This window comes from Lynx canadensis, chromosome X, assembly GCF_007474595.2.
Source record: "Lynx canadensis isolate LIC74 chromosome X, mLynCan4.pri.v2, whole genome shotgun sequence".
NCBI classification, from domain to species: Eukaryota; Metazoa; Chordata; class Mammalia; order Carnivora; family Felidae; genus Lynx; species Lynx canadensis.
In genome coordinates, this window is record NC_044321.2 from 53,729,859 (window position 1) to 53,752,682 (window position 22,824).

Consider the following 22,824-nt stretch of genomic DNA (forward strand, 5'->3'; position numbering starts at 1 on the left):
AATGAAATCTGGCCTTTTGTAGCAACGTGGATGGAACTGGAGAGTGTGATGCTAAGTGAAATAAGCCATACAGAGAAAGACAGATACCATATGTTTTCACTCTTATGTGGATTCTGAGAAACTTAACAGAAGACAATGGGGGAGGGGAAGGAAAAAAAATGTTAGGGAGGGAGAGAGCCAAAGCATAAGAGACTGTTAAAAACTGAGAACAATCTGAGGGTTGATGGGGGTGGGAGGGAGGGAGGGGTGGGTGATGGGTATTGAGGAGTGCACCTATTGGCATGAGCAATGGGTGTTGTATGGAAACCAACTTGGCAATAAATTTCATATTAAAATAATAAATAAATAAGAAAAAAAAATAAGTGGGCCTTTACTCAGACAGCCAGAGGGCTACAGGAAACCAGACCACACTCTTAAAAAGACAGCACACTAATAATTTTGCCTGAGACACAACAAAGAAACATCAATTTAAAAAGCACCTGGAAACAGAGGAAGATGGTGGTAAGTAGGAAGACCCTAGGCCCACGAATACAACTAGATAATTACCAAGTCATCTTAAATAACCCAGAAATTGACCTAAAGACTGATAGAAAAAACTCCACAAGTAAAGGGAAGAAAGAGGCCACCTCAATGTAGGTAGGAAGTGCGGAGTCATGGTTTAAGGGACAAGGGGATCATGGGTACTATGGAGGAGAGGGAGCCATGGTCACAGAGATGGGCATGTGAGAGAGGAGCACACATGGGAATACATGAGAACATAATCCAAAGCGACTGGCTTGGTAAATGAGAGGGGCTGAATTTTGTGAGTTCTTGTAACCAGTGTGGCCTAAAGCCTAGAGTTTTAAATGACAGTGGGCTTGGCTAGTATGAGCCTGGAGGACATTGCACTGCTCCTGGAGTGAAGGAAGACAGCTGGCTGAGGGCAGAAAGCTTGGAAAGAATGATCTGAAAAACACCAGTGGCACACATGAAGGAGATTATTCAGAGTGCATCTCTCATAGGCAGCATTCACAGAGATGCCTATACTGGAACAGGGGAGCTGGCCAGCACCATTTTTCTCCCCTGCCCTCTCAGCATAAACATAGAGCCATCTGTAAGAAATAGTGCAGCACCAACACTAGCTCCCTAACTAGCTTACCTTGAGTGCCACCCCCCTGCACTCCAGTGGGACTGCATTTCTCAGTCATGTTTGCCTCAGTTCCAGTGTGGTGGGCCCCTCTTCAAGAATAGCAGCACAAAACCCTGACCACAGCATGACTCTGGATCTGAGAGTTCTCCAGGTTTTAAGTTCTAGTCCAAGTGGTGTCAGGTCTCATGTCACAAGGAGACCAGAGCACACCTAGTTAAAACTTGCCACATTCAAATAAAAAACTGTCCAGTGCAGGCAAAAAGAGCCTCTGCAAATGACTTTAATGAAGGATGGAGCAGCTAAACCACAATAGAACACATGCAGCACACAACAGAGACACTCCCTGAACCTCCAGGCCATGGATAGTATATGACCTCTGCTTCCCAAAGTCATTACTCCCAGGAGCAGGAAACATGACTGGCTCATCTAACACAGAGAAGAAGACAGAGACTTAGAAAAAATGTGAAGACAGAGGGATTTATCACAAATGAAACAGATAAGGCCATGTCAAGAGATCTAAGCAAAAAAAGATAAGTAACTTGCCTAGTGGAGATTTAATCATAAGGATACTCACTGGCCTTGAAAAAAGAATGGAAGCCTTCAGGGAGGCCTTTATTGCAGAGATAAAAGCATTAAAAAAGTGTCAGAAGAGAAAAATGCACTAACTAATATTGGAAACAGACTTGATGCAATGAACACAAAGTTGGAAGAACAAGAACAAATAAGTTATATACAGGACAAAATAATGGAAAATAATGAAGCTGAACAAAAGAGAGAGAGAATTATGAAATCAAGAATAGACATAGGAAACTCAGTGACTCCATCAAATGTAATAACATTTGTATTTTAGCAGTCCCAAAAGAAGGAGAAAAAAGGGGCAGAAAATTTATTTGAGGAAACCATAGCCAAAAACTGCCCTAATCTTGGGAAGGAAACAGACATCCAGATCCAGGAGGCACAGAGAATTCCCATCAAAATCAAGAAAATCAGACCAACACAAAGATATATTGTAATTACAGTGGCAAAATATAGTGACGAAAAAAACCTTAAAAAGCAATAAGACAAAAGAAGTTCTTAATTTACAAAGGAAGACCCATAAGGCTAGCTGCAGATTACTCAAAGGAAACTTGGCAAGCCAGAAGGGAGGGGCATGATATATTCAAAGTACTGAGTGGGAAAAATCTGCAGCAAAAAACACTATACACATCAAGGCTATCATTCAGAATAGGAGAGATAATGAGTTCCCCAGACAATCAGAAACGTTTGTGATCACTAAACCAGCCCTGTAAAATGTATTAAAGGGGACTCTGCAAGTGCAAAGGAGAGACAAAAAGGGACAAAGAAAATATCAGAGAAATCTCCAGACCTAGTGACAAACAAGTAATAAAATACAAAAAAATACATATCTATCAAGAATCACTTTGAATATTAATAGACTAAACTCTACAATCAAAAGACATAGTGTCAGAATTGATTAAAAAAAGACCATCTATATGCTGCCTACAAGATATTCAATTTATGTCTAAAGACACCTGCAAATTGAAAGTGAGTGATGGAGCAATATTTATTAAGCAAATGGATGTCAAAGTAAGCCAGAGTAGCAATACTTAAATCAGACAAAATAGACTTTAAAACAAAGACTGTAACAAGAGACAAAGAAGGGCACTATACAGTAATAAAGGGGAAAATCCACCAAGATATAACGACTGTAAATATTTATGCACCCAACAAGGAAGTTCACAAATTTGTATAACAATAACAAACATAAACTCACTGATAATAATACAATAATTGTAGGGGATTTTAACACCCCACTTCATTCTTTTTTTTTTAAATATGAAATTTATCATCAAATTTGTTTCCATACAACAACCCAGTGCTCATCCCAACAGGTGCCCTCCTCGATACCCAGCACCCGCCCTCCCCTCCCTCCCACTCCCCATCAATCCTCAGATTGTTCTCAGTTTTTAAGAGTCTCTTATGCTTTGGCTCCCTCCCTCTCTAACCTCTTTTTTTTTCCCTCTCCCCCATGGACTTCTGTTAAGTTTCTCAGAATCCACATAAGAGTGAAAACATATGGTATCTGTCCCTCTCTGTATGACTTATTTCACTTAGCAGAACACTCTCCAGTTCCATCCACGTTGCTACAAAAGGCCATACTTCATTCGTTCTCATTGCCACATAGTATTCCATTGTGGATATAAACCACAATTTCTTTATCCATTTATCAGTTGATGGATATTTAGGCTCTTTCCATAATTTGGCTATTGTTGAAAGTGCTGCCATAAACATTGGGGTACAAGTTCCCCTATGCATCAGCACTCCTGTATCCCTTGGGTAAATTCCTAGCAGTTAACACCCCACTTCAAAACAATAGATCATCTACATGGAAAATCAACAAGGAAACAATGGCTTTGAATGACACACTGCACCAGATTGATTTAACAGATATATACAGTACACATCATCCTAAACCAGCAGAATACACATTCTTTTCAAGTGCATATGGAACATTCTCCAGAATAGAGCACATATTAGTTCACAAAACAGGCCTCAACAAATACAAAATGATTGAAATCATACCATCATGTTTTCTGACTACAACAGTATGAAACCAGAAGTCAAGAACAAGAAAGTTTTGGAAATACCACAAATATGTGGAGGTTAAACAACCTGCTACTAAAGAATGAATTGGTCAACAAAGAAATCAAATAAGAAATAAGAGAATACATGGAAACAAATGAAAATGAAAACACAACATTCTAAAACATTTGGGATGCAGCAAAAGTGGTCCTAAGATGAAAGGATAAAGCAATACAGGCCCACCTCAAGAAGTAAGAAAAATCTAAAATACACAACCCACCATTACACCTAAATGAGCTAGAAAAAAGAAAAACAAATAAAGCCTAAATCCAGTGGAATGAAAGAAATAATAAAAATTACAACAGAAATAAATGATATAGAAACTAAAAAACAATAGAACAAATAAATGTATTATGAGATAGTTCTCTGAATAAACAAAATGATAAACCTCAAACCAGACTTACACAAAAGACCAGAGAAGGGTCCAAATAAATAATATCACAAATGACAGAGAAGAAATACAAACTAGCACCATGGAAATACAAACAATTATGAAAGAAAATTATTAAAAACTATATGCTAACAAATTGGACATCCTGGAAGAAATAAATTCCTAAAAATATATGTGTATATATATATATATATATATATATATATATATAATCAAATGGAAACAGACATAGAAAACTTGAATAAACCAATAACCAGAAATTGAATCAATAATGAAAAAGCTGCCAAAAAACTCCATGGCCAGATGGCTTCAGAGGAAAATTCTAAACATTTAAAGAAGAGTTACACTGATTCTTCTCAAAATATCCCAAAGAAAAAGTACAGAAATGGAAGAAAAACTTCCAAATTCTATGAGGCCAGCATTAGGGTGATACTAAAACCAGATAATGACTCCATTAAAAAAGAAAACGACAGGCCAATATCTCTGATGAACATAGATGCAAAATACTAGCAAATCAAGTCCAACAATATATTTAAAAAACTCATTCACTACCATCAAGTGGGATTTATTCCTAGGTTGCAAGGGTAGGTCTATATTTGCAAATCAATCAATGTGATACATCACGTTAATAAAAGAAAGGATAAGAACCATATGATCCTTTCAATAAATGCAGAAAAAGTGTTTTACATAGTACAACATTCATTCATGATAAAAACCCTCAACAAAGTAAGTTCAGATGGGATATACTTCAACATAATTAATGCCATATATGAAAAACCCACATCTAGTATCATCCTCAATGTGGAAAATCTGAGAGCTATTCCTCTACAGTCAGGAACAAGACAGGGATGTCCACTCTCATTACTGTTATTTAACATAATCCTGGAAGTCTCAGCAACAACAAACAGAAATAAATGGCATCCAAATGGGCCAGGAAGAAGTCAAATTCTCAGTATTTGCAGATGACATGATTCTCCAGGTAGAAAACCCAAAACACTCTCACAGAAAACTGCTAGAACTGATAAATTCAGTAAAGTCACAGGATACAAAATCAATGTACAGAAACCTACTGTATTTCTGTGTACCAATAATGAAACAGCAGAAAGAGACATTAGAAAACAATCATGTCATATAATCCCAGAAGTAATTACATCACAATAGGAAATGCACAATAATAGAAATTGTGTGAAGTATAGAACTAGTAGAGAAGAGGAAGTGATTACCTGTTTTGGGTAAGATGAGATTTGGCTTCAGTGGACACAGAACATAAATCTAATAGATGAACAAGAATTCAAAAGGTGGACAAATATGGAAGTATGGCCAAACTGCCTGAACTTAGAATGCACATATTTTTTTTTCTGAGATGACAGTTTCCCCAGTAGAGGGAGACCACAATATGCTCTAAAAAAGGAATGAATCAAGTGGGTGATGGGCATTGAGGAGGGCTCCTGTTGGGATGAGCACTGGGTGTTTTATGGAAACCAATTTGACAATAAATTTCAAATTAAAAAAAAAAGGAATGAATCAAAAAATAAATGGGGTGGGAAGAATAATAAAAATTGAACTACCTAACCAGGTAAGAATAGCCTGAAGAATAGCCAGAAGAGTGAAACATTTATTGCTTTACTTTAATTCTGAGCAATAAAAATGCTTATTGTTAAATGTTTCTATTATTTTTGGATTTCATGCTTTTAGTCATGATTTATTAGTTCTCTTGTCTGTATTCTATATAATTTTGAGTTATTAAGAATTTTAAGTTAGTAAGTCCATGTTAACAAAGTGAGACTTAATTACAGTTTTGGCTCTCAAAGAAATGGAATTTTTAAACAATCAGGAATTACCTTAACAGCACTAGTTAGGAAATTTGCCTAATAAACCTCTGTCATCCTTTAAAGTGAAGTAACCTTGTAATAGGAAATCTGCCTAATAAACCTCCACCATCCTTTAAAGGGAAGTAACCTTGTCATAACCAACATGCTTTTTTTGCCAATATAACTTCCTTGTTCCCACTTCCTTCTGCCCATGAATGTCTGTTATTTTGTACAGCTCCCCTGAGCTCCTTTCTATCTTCTAGATTGGATGATGTCTGATTTGAATTGACTTTTACTCAAATACACATAAAGTTATTAATATGCCTCAGTTTATCTTTTAACAGTTCTTGTGTCAGAAATGGGATTTGAAGAGGAAAGCCACCCCCAAAGACCTCCAGGAACAAGCAACCACACAAAGGTACCCACTGAGTCCCCTGAGCTTGCTGCTTTCTTGCTGCCTCTGGAGGTTGTGGGTAAGTTCTTCTTGGATCCTAGCTCTGCAGCCTTTGCATTGAGGGATTTCAGACTTTGAACATTTATTTTTCTGGACTGAGTCTAATGTAGAAACCAGCCTGGGTCCAGCATTAGACTGATACTGACTTGGAAACCAGACTAGATGGGGTCAGACTGAGGCTGACTTAAGCTGGACTGGGTCCAGTATTAGGCCTCAGATGAATGAAATTGTATTCAAAGGATGAACAAGTATGTTAAACTTAGTAAAATATTCTTGAATTTCAATGGCCACAATGGAGAACTTTTAACCTAACTAAGTTTATCCATGTAGGTAGGTGGTGTTCTAGAGAAAAATGGGATCTAGCCAAGCACACATCATAAACAGTGGAAGGAGAATTATTTTTCCCCCTCTACAGTTTGTGGCCATGATAACACCCACTGGGACACCCCACTCACTCCAGAGCCTGGAGCCCATCTCCAGATGGGATCCTAGAAAAATGGGCAGAAGCCAGAAAAGGGTGAGAATTCTTACCAAATTCAGCTCTCACAGAACTCTATCTGTAGTGTCTGGTTGAGAAAGAAAGGTAAACATTTACAGTGTCCCTTCATTATTAAATTTAGATTGGTAGTATTAAACATTTGTAAGAATTAAAATTGTGAATTGTGATTCATGACTTTGCTTTCAGATACTTTTGCCATTGGTTGTTGATCTTTAGCATGGACAGCCATTGCCTTCTTCTTTTGTGTTGTTTTGTGACCTGAGATCTTGGCTTGGCAATAGTCAGGTTGGGGATCTCCCAAATTTGGCCAGACAGAAATGTGGGCTGTACTCCATTTATGGCTAACTATGGCTGAAGAGAAATTCAGGTCACATTCCATTTGCATCTAGGGTCCTACCAACTATTACCTACTCTCAGGGGAATTGCCTGTTTCTTTCTTTTGGCAATTTTGAGAGTAGCTCTGGATTGTGGGAGGATAGTATCCTTTGCACCCTCTTTTAAGACACCTCTTATGCCTAAAGGGTTATTCAAGACTTCCAGGAATATTTGCTATTTGCCCCAGTTGAAGCCTGGCAAGATATTTGAAAGAATTTTTTTAACTCTATGGTCAGAAGGTGGCCAAATTGGAAGTTTATATTCAGAACCTAATAGAAAGGTTTTTTTTTTTTTTAGGCCTTCTCTCCTAAGCTAAAATGAAAGATGTAAGACCTCCTTTTGTGTCTGTCTTCACAGTTATGAATGTCTGTGTATATATGTTACAGATGTGTGATATTTTTTTGACCTCTAGGTGATATTGCCAAAATTAATTTATAAAGAGCTCTATTTAACTGGCTTAAAGACAAACAAGAATTTATATAAATCAAGTATACTCTCAGAAGTACAGAAGTAACCCAAATGTTTTTCAAGTTCATATGATCTAGGAAAATATTCAGTAAATAAAGCTCTTTTAAGTTTGGTTTAATTAAAATAGGAATGTCTTTAATATTATCAGCATTAAATATAATATTTTATTGCACTTAGGTTTACTAAAAGTCAAATAAACTCATGTTATTTCTGTTACAGAATCTATCAGCAAGAAAGAGAACTTAATATGATTGTTAGCTATGTAATAACTCACAAAATTTTCCATGACTGATTTAAACATAACTGTTAAGAACAAGTAAATTAAATAGATGTAAGGAAAAAGTTTATAAACAGGTTTCTAGTTATGGAATGAATAAGTCATAGGAATAAAAGGCGCAGCATAGGAAATATAGTCAATGATATTATAAATAGAGTATTATATGGTAAAATATGGTAGCTATAATGGTGAGAATAGCATAATGTATAGATATGAGAAATCACTATGTTATACATCTGAAACTAAGATAACATTGTGTATCAACTATACTCAAAAATAAATAAATAAATAAATAAATAAATAAATAAATAAGAAATTTAACAATAATTATACTTTATGGTATGTCTATTTAAAAACAGTTTCCTGGGGCGCCTGGGTGGCGCAGTCGGTTAAAGCGTCCGACTTCAGCCAGGTCACGATCTCGCGGTCCGTGAGTTCGAGCCCCGCGTCGGGCTCTGGGCTGATGGCTCGGAGCCTGGAGCCTGTTTCCGATTCTGTGTCTCCCTCTCTCTCTGCCCCTCCCCTGTTCATGCTCTGTCTCTCTCTGTCCCAAAAATAAATAAAAAAAAACGTTGAAAAAAAAATTTTTAAAACAGTTTCCTAAATCTTTTTGGTAAGATAAAACATTGAAGTTATACTGAGATAAGTTAAGTAATGGATATTCACTGAATATCCAGATCATTTCCAAATAAGATAAAACAGTGAAACTCAATTACTAAACATAGGTTTATCTACCTTTGGCTTGCTTCTATAGAGGAGCACATATATGAGTCTATAATTAAACATGTTTTATGCCAGTCTGGAAAATTCACTATGAGGAAGAAATCATGAAATGTATTTATAAATTTTCCAGTTTATTACTGTTTACATCTTGGTTTTTACTAGAAATTAAGAATTCTCAGGATTAAGAATTCTAATTAATATATGTAATTAAAACTACTAGAAATACTAAGGGTTTTAAAATTTTTTTTTTCAACGTTTATTTATTTTTGGGACAGAGAGAGACAGAGCATGAACGGGGGAGGGGCAGAGAGAGAGGGAGACACAGAATCGGAAGCAGGCTCCAGGCTCTGAGCCATCAGCCCAGAGCCCGACGCGGGGCTCGAACCCACGAACCGCGAGATCGTGACCTGGCTGAAGTCGGACGCTTAACCGACTGCGCCACCCAGGCGCCCCTTAAAAACAAGCTATTAGGGCACCTGGGTGGCTCAGTCACTTAAGCGTCTGACTTTGGCTCAGGTCATGATCTCATGGTTCATGGGTTTGAGCCCCGCATCGAGCTCTTTGCTGACAGCTCAGAGCCTGGAGCCTGCTTCAGATTCTTTGTCTCCCTCTTTCTCTGCTCCTCCCCTACCCATGCTTTTTCTCTGTCTCTCTCTCAACAATAACCATTAAAAAAATAAAAGAAGCTATTATATCAATAGTGTACTTATGTAAAACTAAAGCTAAAAATTTTCCTTCATATGCTAAAAGGACAAAATTTTCTTAGATTATTGGTCTGTTCTTGATAATAACTTATGAAAAGACTTTCTTTACCTTTTAATAAAGTACTTCACATGGAAAGCAAAGATTTTGTTTCTAATCAAAATAATTTACTATACTTCAAATTGTCTTTATCAGGGCTTTCATCAAGAAAACCTAGTCTTCTCAATATTAAGAAAGTTAAGTTTTATTCACAACTATGTAGCCTTCTGTGTTTGCTTTATTCATCTTCTATATCACTTTGGCTAAATATATAAAGTATTATTTCATAATGATCTTTGATCCTTTTTAATAAAATGTCTAAACCTTTGACATCTTCTCAAAATCAAATTCTAAATGGAGTCTTTTTGACCTCAAACTAACTTTGATATTTCTCTAAGGGTCCTTGGAAAAATCTCAAAGGATTTGTCTCTCACCTTGTATAAGAGAAATGTTTAACTAATTAGGCTTATTTGATATGTTAAATTATATGTGGAATATTGTTAAATGATGATAAACCTTCTTAGGGTATATTGTATGGATGCATGTTATTGATATAACTGATCTAGAAATCACGTGAAATTCTTAAAAATCTGATACATCTTGGTATAATGTCATCAGTCCTCATTGTAGTAATTATCATATAATGTTATATGTTACAGAAATAACCAAATTTCCTTGACAATTCTATTATAATGAACTATCATCAGATTGTTAACCATGGGCATTTGTAAGTCTTTTGCCATTTACAGACATTTATTCTGATGCTTTTGCAAAAGCACTTCATCTTGAGAAAGATTCATGGAAAGAACTCTGACAATTACTCTAGAATACAGGCTTCTGATAACTTTAACATAATAAAACTGAACTGTGCAAGAATGTCCAGAACAAATGGAAAAGCAGGATACAAGCAGAACAACAATAACATGAGGATGGATGAACTGATGAGGATGATTATAATTTTTAAAAACTTTTTCTTTAAAACATTGCTGATTGTTCCTTAATGTTGTTTTATCCAGATTTAAGGAAAACGTTTTCTCTTTTCTCTTAAGCTACCTATGACTTACAGTAGAGTAAGTCATTTTGTAGAGTATCAATTTTTAAGCAGAATTTAAACATTTACTTTTTCTCTCTACCTGATTTCTCCAGAATTTGGAAACTTAATGAATTTTCTTATTTGCAAGGCAATATAGTTATTTAAGTAATTTCAATAAGAATCTGTTCTCCTCCTGGGACTCCTGGGTGGTTCAGTTGGTTAAGCATCCTATTCTTGGTTTTAGCTCAGATCATGGTCTCAGCGTTCATGACTTTGAGGCCTGCATCAGGCTCTGTGCTGACAGCTGACAGTGCAGAGACTGCTTGGGATTATCTATCCCCCTCTTTCTCTGCCCCTCCCGTGCTCGCTCTCTCTCTCTCTCTCTCTCTCTCAATATAAATAAACTTAGAAACAAGAATCTGTTCTCTTCAGACACAACTGGAAGACATTGGTTATGTTACCAATGCTTTGACTAGAATGTTATATTTAAGAATATGCATAGAACCAAATATGAACAGACAGCTTTAAGAAACTAAGGTTGACTTTATGCAATCAATAAAGCCCTTGGGAAAAACCAGCCTGGGACCTTATTTACAGGATTCTTGCCAGTCTAACAAGGTGAGTAAAGAAGGTCACTTCCTGACAGGCCCAGGGACCTCAGGATCTCCTGGGGATTTCATGAAGAAAGGAATCCATCCAAATCTAAAGGTATTCCAGAAGTCTGATGGTGAGTGTTTGGCTTGGTTTCTTAGCCTGGAGAGGGTTTTAAAAGTCCAATCTAAGATTCTTTATGAAAAGTTCCAGCATAGCAGATTTAAAAAGAGCCTATACAGTCAATCACTATTTTTGCTGTACTTATGCAAATAACCAGGCCAGTGGAATGAGACTAAATTTATTTTGCAAACAAATTAGTCTTACTAGGATTATCTTTGATAGAAATGAGGGTGATTGTAGAGAAAAATAATGTTTCTGTAGAAAATTATGACAAAAGTCTGTAAATGTCAACTTATAGCCCTGCTCATTGCCATTGATATTTTGTTATATAATTCTACACTGGACTGGATTCTAAATTCTGCTAGTTTCCTCAATTATCCAGGCTACAAGCTACAATTTTCCAGACATTTATAATTTTCTCTAACTTTTCTAATTTGGAATCATTTAGAATAAAGAGTGCTCTTGAACCTCCTTGAAAGGGACTATACCAGGTCCTCCTCACTACCCAGACAGAAATAAAACTTCAGGAACCTGAACTTTAGGTCCAAAACTACCAATTAAAAAAAAAAATCCCCAAACTCTTGGAGCTGCATACCAGCTGCAGATATAAAATTAACACTGACTAGGGAGGTTCCCCCACAGAATCAGATTGCATCCTGAGGTAAACAGCTGTCCCAAGATTGCAGATCGAGATCTTCATCTCCAACAGTAAGCTTTTATTCCTTTTGCTTTTCACTTCTTACTTTTCTTCTCTGTTAATGCACAGGAAGGTAATGCTCCTTAACTCTGGTGACTATACCTGAATCTACTGCTCAAACAATAGCTGCCAAACAAAAATCCCTAGACTCTATGGCCAAAATTGCTTTTAATATCCCTTGATTATCTTTTAGCTGTAAAAAGAGGTGTTTGTGCTATGGCCAATACCAAATGCTGCAACTGGACTGACACTTCTGGGGAAGTTGAGATTCAGCTACAAAAGATTACTGAACAAGTTAGTTGGATTAAGAGATCAACTTCTTCAATGGGGTCTTTTTTGACTTATTTGATTCTGATGGGTTTGAGTCTTGGGAACCACGGCTCTGATGTACACTCCAGACCTTGGGAATTATCTTGCTTCTAATAATCATAGTAGTTTCCCTGTACACGTGTATTCTCTCAAAAGCTTTAAGTGCATGCTCACATCTGCTAATCACCAGGAAAATTACCTACCTAAGATCAGAATGTCAGAAAAGGAGTGAAGAGAATGACCAACTTAAAGCATGTGAACCTGATGTGACCTGTGAATACCAGATAGATTCAGCAAAAAAACAAAACAAAACAAAACAAAACTGTGAGCACTCCAAAGCAGTAGCTGGGAATAGCACTAATGCCTTAAATTTTGATCACATCCCTCAGTTAGGCTGAGAGTCTATTCAAAAGGGGGGGACTTGTTTAAGAAAATAAGACAACAGGCCAAAAATGAAGTCACTTGTGTTAATCACCACATTCTCAAAACTAAAACTTAATTATTATTTTGGCTTTCCCAGTAATGGAATCTTAAACAAGTCCATCAGGAATCACCTGATTAGCACTAGTTAGGTTATATGCCTGACAGACCCCTGTCATCCCCTAAAGGAAAGTAACCTTGCAATAAGCAACCTACTTTTACCCAATATAACTTCCTGTTGCTGCTCTCATCTGCCTATAAAAGTGTTTGATTTTGTACAGAGCCTTGCAGCTCTTTTCAATCTGCTAGACCGAATGATGCCCAATTCAAATTGATTTTTGCTCAAATTAGCTCTTAAAATTTTTAGTATGCCTCAGTTTATATCTTAGCAGTAGGTGTACTGACCATGGAATGTAATATTGTAAGTGCAAGTACAGGCTGATTAATCTGTGAAATCAATTTAGAATGTATACTCACACAACAATGGGACACACTGAGTATTTTTATTCTACAAATTTTGCTGATTTCTAATTTTTAATTTATTTGAAAAAGTATGTGGAACTCTGCTAAATGTAACTGACAATTAATTACTTGTACCACTACTAAAGGTACATGAAAATATATGAATATGGAACTATAGTTGGATTTTGCTGTGGCCAGTACTGTGTCATAAGCTATGTGTCTTTTAAGGTTATCATTATAGCATTCATTCATTCCACAAATATTTTCTCTATCAGCCATTGTGCAGGATACTAGATTCCTAGAGATCCAAGCATTTGGTTAAAAAAATACAGATAGAAAAATACTAGAGCATGTACTAGCTACCTGAGAATTCTGTAAATTCAGTTTTCCCAGATGACAGCTAGGTTTGATCCAGAGAAAACTAGTCTCTCACTTCTGATTGACTTGTTACTTGTAACTAAAAGGGTCTCCAATGTGAGGTAATGGGAGAAATTTTATGAAAGTAAATTGACAAAGTATATCAGAATGGAAGGCAAGGAATATGTGAAGAATGAGACACACACAAAAAAAACAAAGATAAAGCGAGGTAAACAGCAGCCATAAACACTAATGTCTATCATACAGTAGACATTCAATAAACACTGGATGAACCATTGAAAGAAATGGGGTGAACTGTAATACTGGTCTAAAATGAGAAAGGGGTTCATAAATCAAGATAGGAGGAGGCAGAAGACAAGCAAAAACAGTGGGAAGAAAATGAGAAGCAGTGGAGTTCAGATAGAGGAAACGAAGTATATACTCCACATCAGAAAAAAGAATACTTTTACATTACCTCAAAGTTAATATATTCTTCTTATGTGCTTCATATAAATAGTACAAAAGACATTGGTTCAAGAAGCAGTCTGTTTTTTCAAAAGGGAATTCAAAATATTCAAAAGGGAATACTGTGATTTCTCTTTTCCAATTGCCTGTAATGCTTTATGTGCTAGTGATGCCAAAACAAATATATTTGGAGCTTGATGTTAAATAGATGCAATATGCCAACCCTACCACTTTTCATGATATGTGAACCAAATTGTATTGCTATGTATGATTTGAGGGAACCATTTCAGGCCTCTTGAAGCCTGTAACAAAATCAGTAGGATACTGAGAATGGCATATTTTTTAGCTTATTATATATTAGGTAAAAGAACATAGTGATACTATACACAGAATTCTAAACAGTTAATAGTTATATTGCACACAGAATTCTAAACAGTTAATCTGAGTTCAATAGTTTTTCAGAGACTAAATATTCTAGGCCATGCTATAAACCCTTTTATATAAAAAAAAGTGTCCTTTGGCTTACAAAATAGGATGTAAATGGCTAGGAATAAGACAATGTGAATTTTTAAAAGTCAAGAATATAAAGAGATAAACACAAGCAAATATTGAGGCACTAATGATGTAATACGTAATGCAAAAACTCCATACTTGACATTACTAGATGTTGTAGCACTCTAAAATACTAACAGGGTTGGTTTGTCATGGCTACATGGTTATGGAAGGTAAGCTATGCATCAAAGACAAAAAATACATGCTTTATCCAAACTGCAGCTTTCCACACTCAATTTGTTTTCTGACTCTGCAAAAATTTTGCTTACCAGATAGTTCACTATAATTCACAAAAGAAAGAATAGCAAGTTTGCAGACAGATAAAAACAATTAAGTTTAATTTTGGACATGTAAAATACACATATCTTTGGAACATCTACATACAGAGAGAGTCTGCAACAATTCCAGTTCTGATTCCTTCAGCCCTTGGAGCCTTATTACCTCAGGCATGATGAGTTTTGTTAATTTATCAAAGTGTGCTATACAGATACGATCATTCCAATGTGTCATGACATAAATATGTTTGGGAAGCACAGATCCAGTGAGAAACTGAATAAATGACTTTAGAACTCATGAGATGATGTCTAGACTAGAGATTTTTGGGTGCTTCCAGCACAGAGGTGCTAGCAAACCCACACAGAAGGATTTCAACTCCAGGCCATGATGGAGTAACTGGTACTAGACTTGCTTTTCTACTTTAACAATTAGAACCCTGGACATAATATTAGAAAGAGTTGTTTGTAGTCATTTAGCTATGAAGCATAGAAGTATGACTCTCAAAAAAAGGGGAAACAAAGTCCTACCATTACCACAGGTTGCTACCTGAAAGCACTTTCTGAAGGATAGCACAGCAAATGAGAACTCAAGCTGACATAGAAGTCTTATTAAGTAGAAGAGACAAAGTTTAGAGTTCAGAGAGACATGGGCAGAAAGAATTTGCATGGCAGTGTACCAGAAAAGAGGGAGCTATATAGAGGAAGAATATTAAAAAAAAAAAAAGAAAGAAAATGAAAAACACCTTATTCTATGGGCCCTATGGATACTATCATTGAATACCAAGCCATGAATGGCCAAGATACAAATCTTCATAGATTTTATCAGGGAATTTAAACTGAACAATTCCAAGAAGCGACACAGAGTTGGGAGATGTTTAAGTTAAAATCAATAAGAATGAAGAGACAAAAGAAGTCAGGCCTTAGTAGTACACCTAACCTAGCCAGTAAAAGATACTTTATATTTGTACTAACAAGCTTAAAAAGAAGCCCCTAATGAACCAAGCTGATCTACAAATAGCTACCTATAAAAGAAAATTCAGTAGTCTTTAAAAGAAGTCAACAAAATCAGGACATGCAAAACCCATAATTTTATAATTTAATAAAAATTACTAGATATAGTCATAAGAGGAAAGTACATAGCAATAGAGGTCTACCTGAAGAAGCAAATTAAATGTCAAATAAACAGCCTAAATTTACACCTAAAGGAGCTAGAAAAAGAACAAATGAAACCTCAGCCCAGCAGAAGAAGGGAAATAATAAAGAGAAGAAATAAATTATAGAGAAACAACAACAACAACAACAAACAATAGAACAGATCAATGAAATAGATCTTTTAAAAAATTAATGAAATTGATAAACCCCAACCAGACTTATTAAAAACAAAAGACAAAAGACCCAAATAAATAAAATCACAAAAGAGAAAGGAGAAATAACAACCAACACCAAAGAAGAACAAACAATTATATGAGAATACTGTGAAAAACTATATGCTAACAAATTGGACAACCTGGAAGAAATGGATAAATTCCTAGAAACATACAAACTACCAAAACTGAAACAGGAAGAAAGAGAAAATTTGAACAGACCAATAAACACCAAAAAAATAGAATCAGTAATCAAATGTCTCCCAACAAACAAAAGTCCAGGGCCAAATGGCTTCACAGGTGAATTCTCCAAACATGTAAAGAAGAATTAATAACTATTCTTCTCAAACTCTTCCAAAAAACAGAAGTGGAAGGGAAACTTCCAAATTCATTCTTGAGGCCAGCATTACCTTGATACCAAAACAAGATAAAGACTCCACTAAAAAAAGAGAACTACAGGCCAATATCCCTGATGAACATGGATGCAAAAATTCTCAATAAAATACCATCAAGCCGAATTCAACAGTATATTAAAAGAATCATTCACCATGACCAAGTGCGATTTATTTATACCACATTAATAAAATAAAGGATAAGAAACATATGATCCTTTGAAAAGATGCAGAAAACGCATTTGACAAGGTACAATATTCATTCATGATAAAAACTCTCAAATAAGTAGGATTAGAGGAAACACTACTCAACATAAGAAAGGCCAGCCATGTAGGAAAAACCCACAGCTAATATCATCCTGAATGGGGCAAAACTGAGAGCTTTTCCTCTACAGTCAGGAACAAGAAAAGGATGTCCACTCTCACCACTGTCATTTAATATAGTACTGGAAGTCTCAGCCATACCAGTCAGACAACAAAAAGAAATAAAAGACCCAGATTGGCAAGGAAGAAGTCAAACTTTCACTATTTGCAGATCACATGACATTCTATGTAGAAAACCTGAAAGACTGTACCAAAAACTTTCTAGAACTGATACACGAATTCAGTAAAATCACAGGATATAAAATCAACATTCAGAAATCTGTTCCATTTCTATACACCAACAGTGAAGCAGAAGAAAGAGAAATCAAGGAATCAATCTTATTTACAACTGCATCCCAAACCACAAGATACCTAGGAATAAACCCAACCAAAGAGGTAAAAGATCTGTACTCTGAAAACTATAAAATACTGATGACAAAAATTAAAGATTACACAGAGAAACATTTTGTGCTCATGGATTGGAATAATAAATATTTTGAAAATGTCTATACTCCCCAAAGCAATCTACACATTTAATTCAATCCCTATCAAAATACCACTAGCACTTCTCACAAAGCTAGAACAAACAATCCTAAAACTTCTATGGAACCACAAAGACCTGGAATAGCCATAGCAACCTTGAAAAAGAAAACCAAAGCTAGAGGCATCAGAATTGTGGACTTCAAGTTATATTGCAAAGGTGTTGTGATCAAGACAGTATGGTACTGGCACAAAAAAATAGACACATCAATCAACAGAACAGAATAGAAACCCCAGAAATAAATCCACAACTATATGGTAAATTAATCTTTGACAAAGCAGGAAAGACTATCCAATGGAAAAAGGACAATCTCTTCACAAATGGTATTACAAAAACTGGTAATCTACATTCAAAAGAATAAGACTAGACCACTTTCTTACACCACACATAAAAATAAGTTCAAAATGGATGAAAGGCCTCAAAAAAAAAAAACATAAAAATCCTAGAGAACACACCTAGAGAACCACTTTGACATCAGCTGTAGCAACTTCTTACTAGAATGTCTCTTGAAGCAAGGGAAACAAACGCAAAAATAAACTACAAGGACTTCATGAAAATGAAAAGCTTCTGCACCGTGAAGGAAATAATCAACCAAACTAAAAGGTAACCTAGGGAATCAGAGAAAATATTTGTAAATGACATATTGGATAAAGGGTTAAAGAACTTATAAAACTCAACACCCAAAAAACAAATAATCCAGTTAAAAATGGGCAGAAGACAGGAACATTTTTCTTATTTCTTTAATTTTAAAACGTTTATTTATTTTCGAGAGAGAAAGAATGCAAGAGGGGAAGGGGCAGAGAAAGAGGGAGACGCAAAATCTGAAGCAGTCTCCAGGCTCTCAGCTGTTAGCAACAGAGCCTAACGTGGGGCTCGAACCCATGAACCAGGAGATCATGACTTGAGCCGAAGTCAGTCAGTCAACTGACTGAGCCACCCAGGCACCCAGAACAGACATTTTTCTAAAGAAGACATCCAGATAGCTAACAGAAACTTGAAAATATGTTCAACGTCACTCATCATCAGGGAAATACAAATCAAAACTACAATAAGATATCATATCACATTAGTCAAAATGGCTAAAATTAACAACACAAGAAACAACAAGTGTTGGCAAGGATGTGGAGAAAGGGGAACTCTCTTGCTGTTGGTGGTGATGCAAACTGGTGCAGCCACCATGGAAAACAGTATGGAGGTTCCTCAAAGAGGTACAGGTAGAAATATACTATGATCCAGCAATTGCACTATTAGGTACTTATCCAAAAAATATGAAAATACTAACACAAAGGGATACATGCACCCTGATGCTTATACCACCATTATGAACAATGGCCAAATTATGGAAACAGCCCAAATGTCCACTGACTGATAAATGGAGAAAGAAAAGGTGACACGCGCGCACGCGCGTGCGCGTGCACACACACACACACACACACACACACACACAGGAATATTACTCAGCCTTAAAAAGGAATGAAAACTTGCCATTTGCAACTATGTGGATGGAGCTAGGGAGTATTATGCTAAGCAAAGTAAGTCAGTCAGAGAAAGACAAATACCATATGTTGTCACTCATATGTGCAATTTAAGAAACCAAACAAAAGAGCATAGCGGGAAAACCAGAGAGGCAAACCAAGAAACAGACTCTTAACTATAGAAAACAAAGTAATGGTTTTTAGAAGGGAGGTGCGTGGGGGGATGGGTGAAATAGGTGATGGGATTAATGAGTACACTTGTGATTAATGAGTATACTTGTGTATGGAAGTGTTGAATCACTATATTATGCACGTGAAACTAATATTACACTGTATGTTAACTGGAATTTTGAAAGTTAAAAAAATTACTAGACATACAAAATTGAAAAAAATGTGACAGATAACCAGGTTAATATTTATTCATTAGGAAAACATGTAGAAGAAGTAAAGGGGGACAGAGATGGAATGCTTGAAAATACCCAGACAAGATTGAGAAGATGGGAAGAATAAAAAGATGCTGACAAGAGTCTCTTGAAAGGTTTCATAGAAGATTTTAGAAAAATCAAAAGATGTTGAGTCACAGAAGTCACTTAGGGAGAAAGCTACAAAAAGGAGGGAGTGGTCAACAAGGAGATCAAGCAAGATAGAAACTGAAAATTGTCCCCTAGATTTCACAGATGATACCTTCTAAGCCTGGTGAAAATATTTTCAGTGGAGAGGCTGGGGTAGAAGCCAGATTGCAAAGGCTTTGATGAGTGAGTATGATGTGGAGAAGAGATGCTAGTTGTTTCTTCAAGGCAAGATTGTCTCTGACAGAGGATTGGCAAATATGTGTACATTTCTCCTTTGAAAATATTTTTAAAACATTCTACAACCATTGCTAAAGCAATGTCTCATTTTTTTTATAGTCACATTTCTTTCAATACACAATTTCCAATGAGAATAATGAAATTAATTTGTTACCAAAAAAGGCATTCAGCAGCTTCTGAACCTGGATATTGCTGCCCACAGTACGGTACAATCCTTCTGTCTTGATCCCTAGGGAAAAGAAAATCAGGTCAGTTTTGTTTATACAGCTAGAGCTTTCATTTCCCTCTAGGTAGAAAAAATAGGTACTTTCACCCTGGCATCAGTTCAAACAAGAAAGGGTCTCCCTACTCTCTCCTAGCTTTCTAGCCCTCCCCTGCAATAGGGGGCCAGTTTTGAAGCAGCTCTCCAAATTATTCTCTCCATACTTTCATTTGGATTATACGGAGGTTTCATTAGTGTGAACAGAAGAGAATATACACTCTAGTAAATAGAAAAATATGCTTAGTTTGATAGCAGCAGATGGCTGAGAATAGTGCTGCCATCTTGGAAAGGAGCTAGAGTTTAACTGAAAAAGGAGGAAATACCAATCATCAAGCTGCCCATGAGCAGCAATATAAAGGAAGAAAGGCCTGAACTATGGCAAATGTGAAACAAAGGCTATTTTGTGTATGGGGAAAGATTAAAGCAACATTTCAAGGAAAAAAAGAGGCTTGGCTCATATACTACATGCCCACATTCTAAATATTTTCAGAGAGAATCTAGAGAGTATCATGAACATGGAAAAACACTGATTCCCCATTTGTCTGAGTTAAGCTTTGCACCCCATCAATTTTTTAAAATTTATTTATTGAAATTCAAGTTAGTTAACATAGAGTATAGTGTTGGTTTCAGGAATAGAACCTAGCGATTCACCACTTAACATATAACACTCAGTGCTCATCCCAACAAATGCCCTCCTTAATGCCCATCACCCATTTAGCCAGAAATTTTTAAATCAATATGTATTATGGCAGAAATTGAACTCTTATTTATTTGTGATGGAACCATCATAACACTACTTGAGGAGTGCCCATTAGTAGTTCAGAATACTTTAAAAGCCATTTGAAGCTCTTTGCCTTGTTTTCGAAATACAAGAAGCTGTACATATTTAATAGATATAACTTGGTGAGTTTGGAGATAAATGAAACCATCACCATAATCTATGCATAAACATATCTATCACCTCTAAAAGTTTTCTGCTGTCCTCTTTTTTCTTTAGTATTTTTTCCAATAAGAACTCAATACAAAATCTACCATCTTAGCACATTTAAGTCTGCAATACAGTATTATTTTTTTTAATGTTTATTTATTTATTTATTTATTTTAATTTTTTTTTAACGTTTATTTATTTTGGGGACAGAGAGAGACAGAGCATGAATGGGGGAGGGGCAGAGAGAGAGGGAGACACAGAATCGGAAGCAGGCTTCAGGCTCCGAGCCATCAGCCCAGAGCCCGACGCGGGGCTCGAACTCACGGTCTGTGAGATCGTGACCTGAGCTGAAGTCGGACGCTTAACCGACTGAGCCACCCAGGCGCCCCTAATGTTTATTTATTTTTGAGACAGAGAAAGACAGAGCATGAATGGGGGAGGGTCAGAGAGAGAGGAAGACACAGAATCTGAAGCAGGCTCCAGGCTCTGAGCTGTTGTACAGAGCCCCACGCAGGGCTAGAACTCACGGACTGTGAAATCATGACCTGAGCCGAAGTTGGACGCTTAACCGACTGAGCCACCCAGGCGCCCCTGCAATACAGTATTATTAACTATAGCTTTATGCTGTACAGCAGATCTCTTGTATAACTTAGAACTGTGTACCATTTGATTAATTAAGCTATTTCTCTTTAAAAGGAGGAAACCACAAATTATTCCAATATGCTTGGATACCACTGGTTTGGAACTTGCTGGAATTTTACAAATTTGTGTCTAGTGTTCAAGGTATATAGTCTTCATTCCTAAAATGAGTCCTGAACAATAAATGACATCATTGCTACCTTCAAGAAATTGACCCAGGATAAATTCAGAGTGACCAGATTCAAATACTGCCAATACTCCGGTTCAAATCTTACCTTTTGTCTCAATGACATTGATGCACTTTCTAACAAACTTGAACCCTATGTCATTCAGCTCCACTGTTTCAAATAAAGGAAAACAAAGTTAGATCCACTATAACAAGCTTTACCTACCAAGTATTTATTGATCATGTTAGGAGACTGCAGTGAGAGAATAAGGGGTATGGTTTTTCATCTCCAATACTCTTAAATGGAAAGGTCTTTGTATTCAGGGGGAACTTAGAGTTTTTACTCTTATTACACAAAATGCTTTAATTATCCCTTTGCATTATGTTTGTTTTAGGTAGTAGCAACATCAAACGTGAAATGGTAGGCTAGAAATGCACATAATTTCTATCATGTGTTTAGAACAAGAAAGAGATAATGTTCTTCTCTATATTAATATTACTGCCCACAACATGAGCCAAGATAAAGTGACTTCCTTATTTCAATAAGTAGACATATTTAAAAAAAAATAGGTCTGAATTCTACTCCACACAGTTGCATCCATAAACACACTTGAATCAATATTACATATCACAGATGATAGGAAAACTGGCAGTTTGTAATGTCAATAGATTGTAAATTTGACTCACTTTCTTCCTGTTTTGTTATGGGGCTGTGGTATATCTACAAAAGAAGAGAAAGAAAGAGCCATGTCTATTGTGAATCACTATAGGTAAGTACAGCAAATAATACTAACTCTCTTTCCCCAGAAAGTCCATCAAAACCATTAGTGACTCTAAGGCTTTAATGGAAAAGTGGGCTAAACAGAATCATCTTTGACTAGGTCCCTAGAAAACTGATTTAACAAATCTGAAGACTAAACTAGATTCCAAGTATCTCACTGTAGCTGAAGTTGTTGCCTACCTATTTTAGAGATTTACTTATGTAAAACTTGGAGAATTTTTCTGATAGAGCAAGAGAAACAGTCTTCTAATGGGACCTGGGTAGTGGGCATTGATGGTAAAATTTAAATGTGCCCAATACCAACCTCCT

General features: G+C 36.2%; 1 protein-coding gene across 1 annotated transcript in view; it reads right to left on the reverse strand.

Moving 5' to 3' along the window:
• OPHN1 (oligophrenin 1) overlaps positions 1-22,824 on the reverse strand; it is a 621,295-nt gene that overhangs the window by 234,989 nt on the left and 363,482 nt on the right. The window contains exons 13-15 of the mRNA XM_030305317.1: positions 22,422-22,455; positions 21,844-21,906; positions 19,894-19,968 (exon numbers count right to left, since the gene is read on the reverse strand). Of these exons, the coding sequence (XP_030161177.1) occupies positions 19,894-19,968; positions 21,844-21,906; positions 22,422-22,455 (172 nt within the window). The remainder of the gene's footprint in view (positions 1-19,893; positions 19,969-21,843; positions 21,907-22,421; positions 22,456-22,824) is intronic.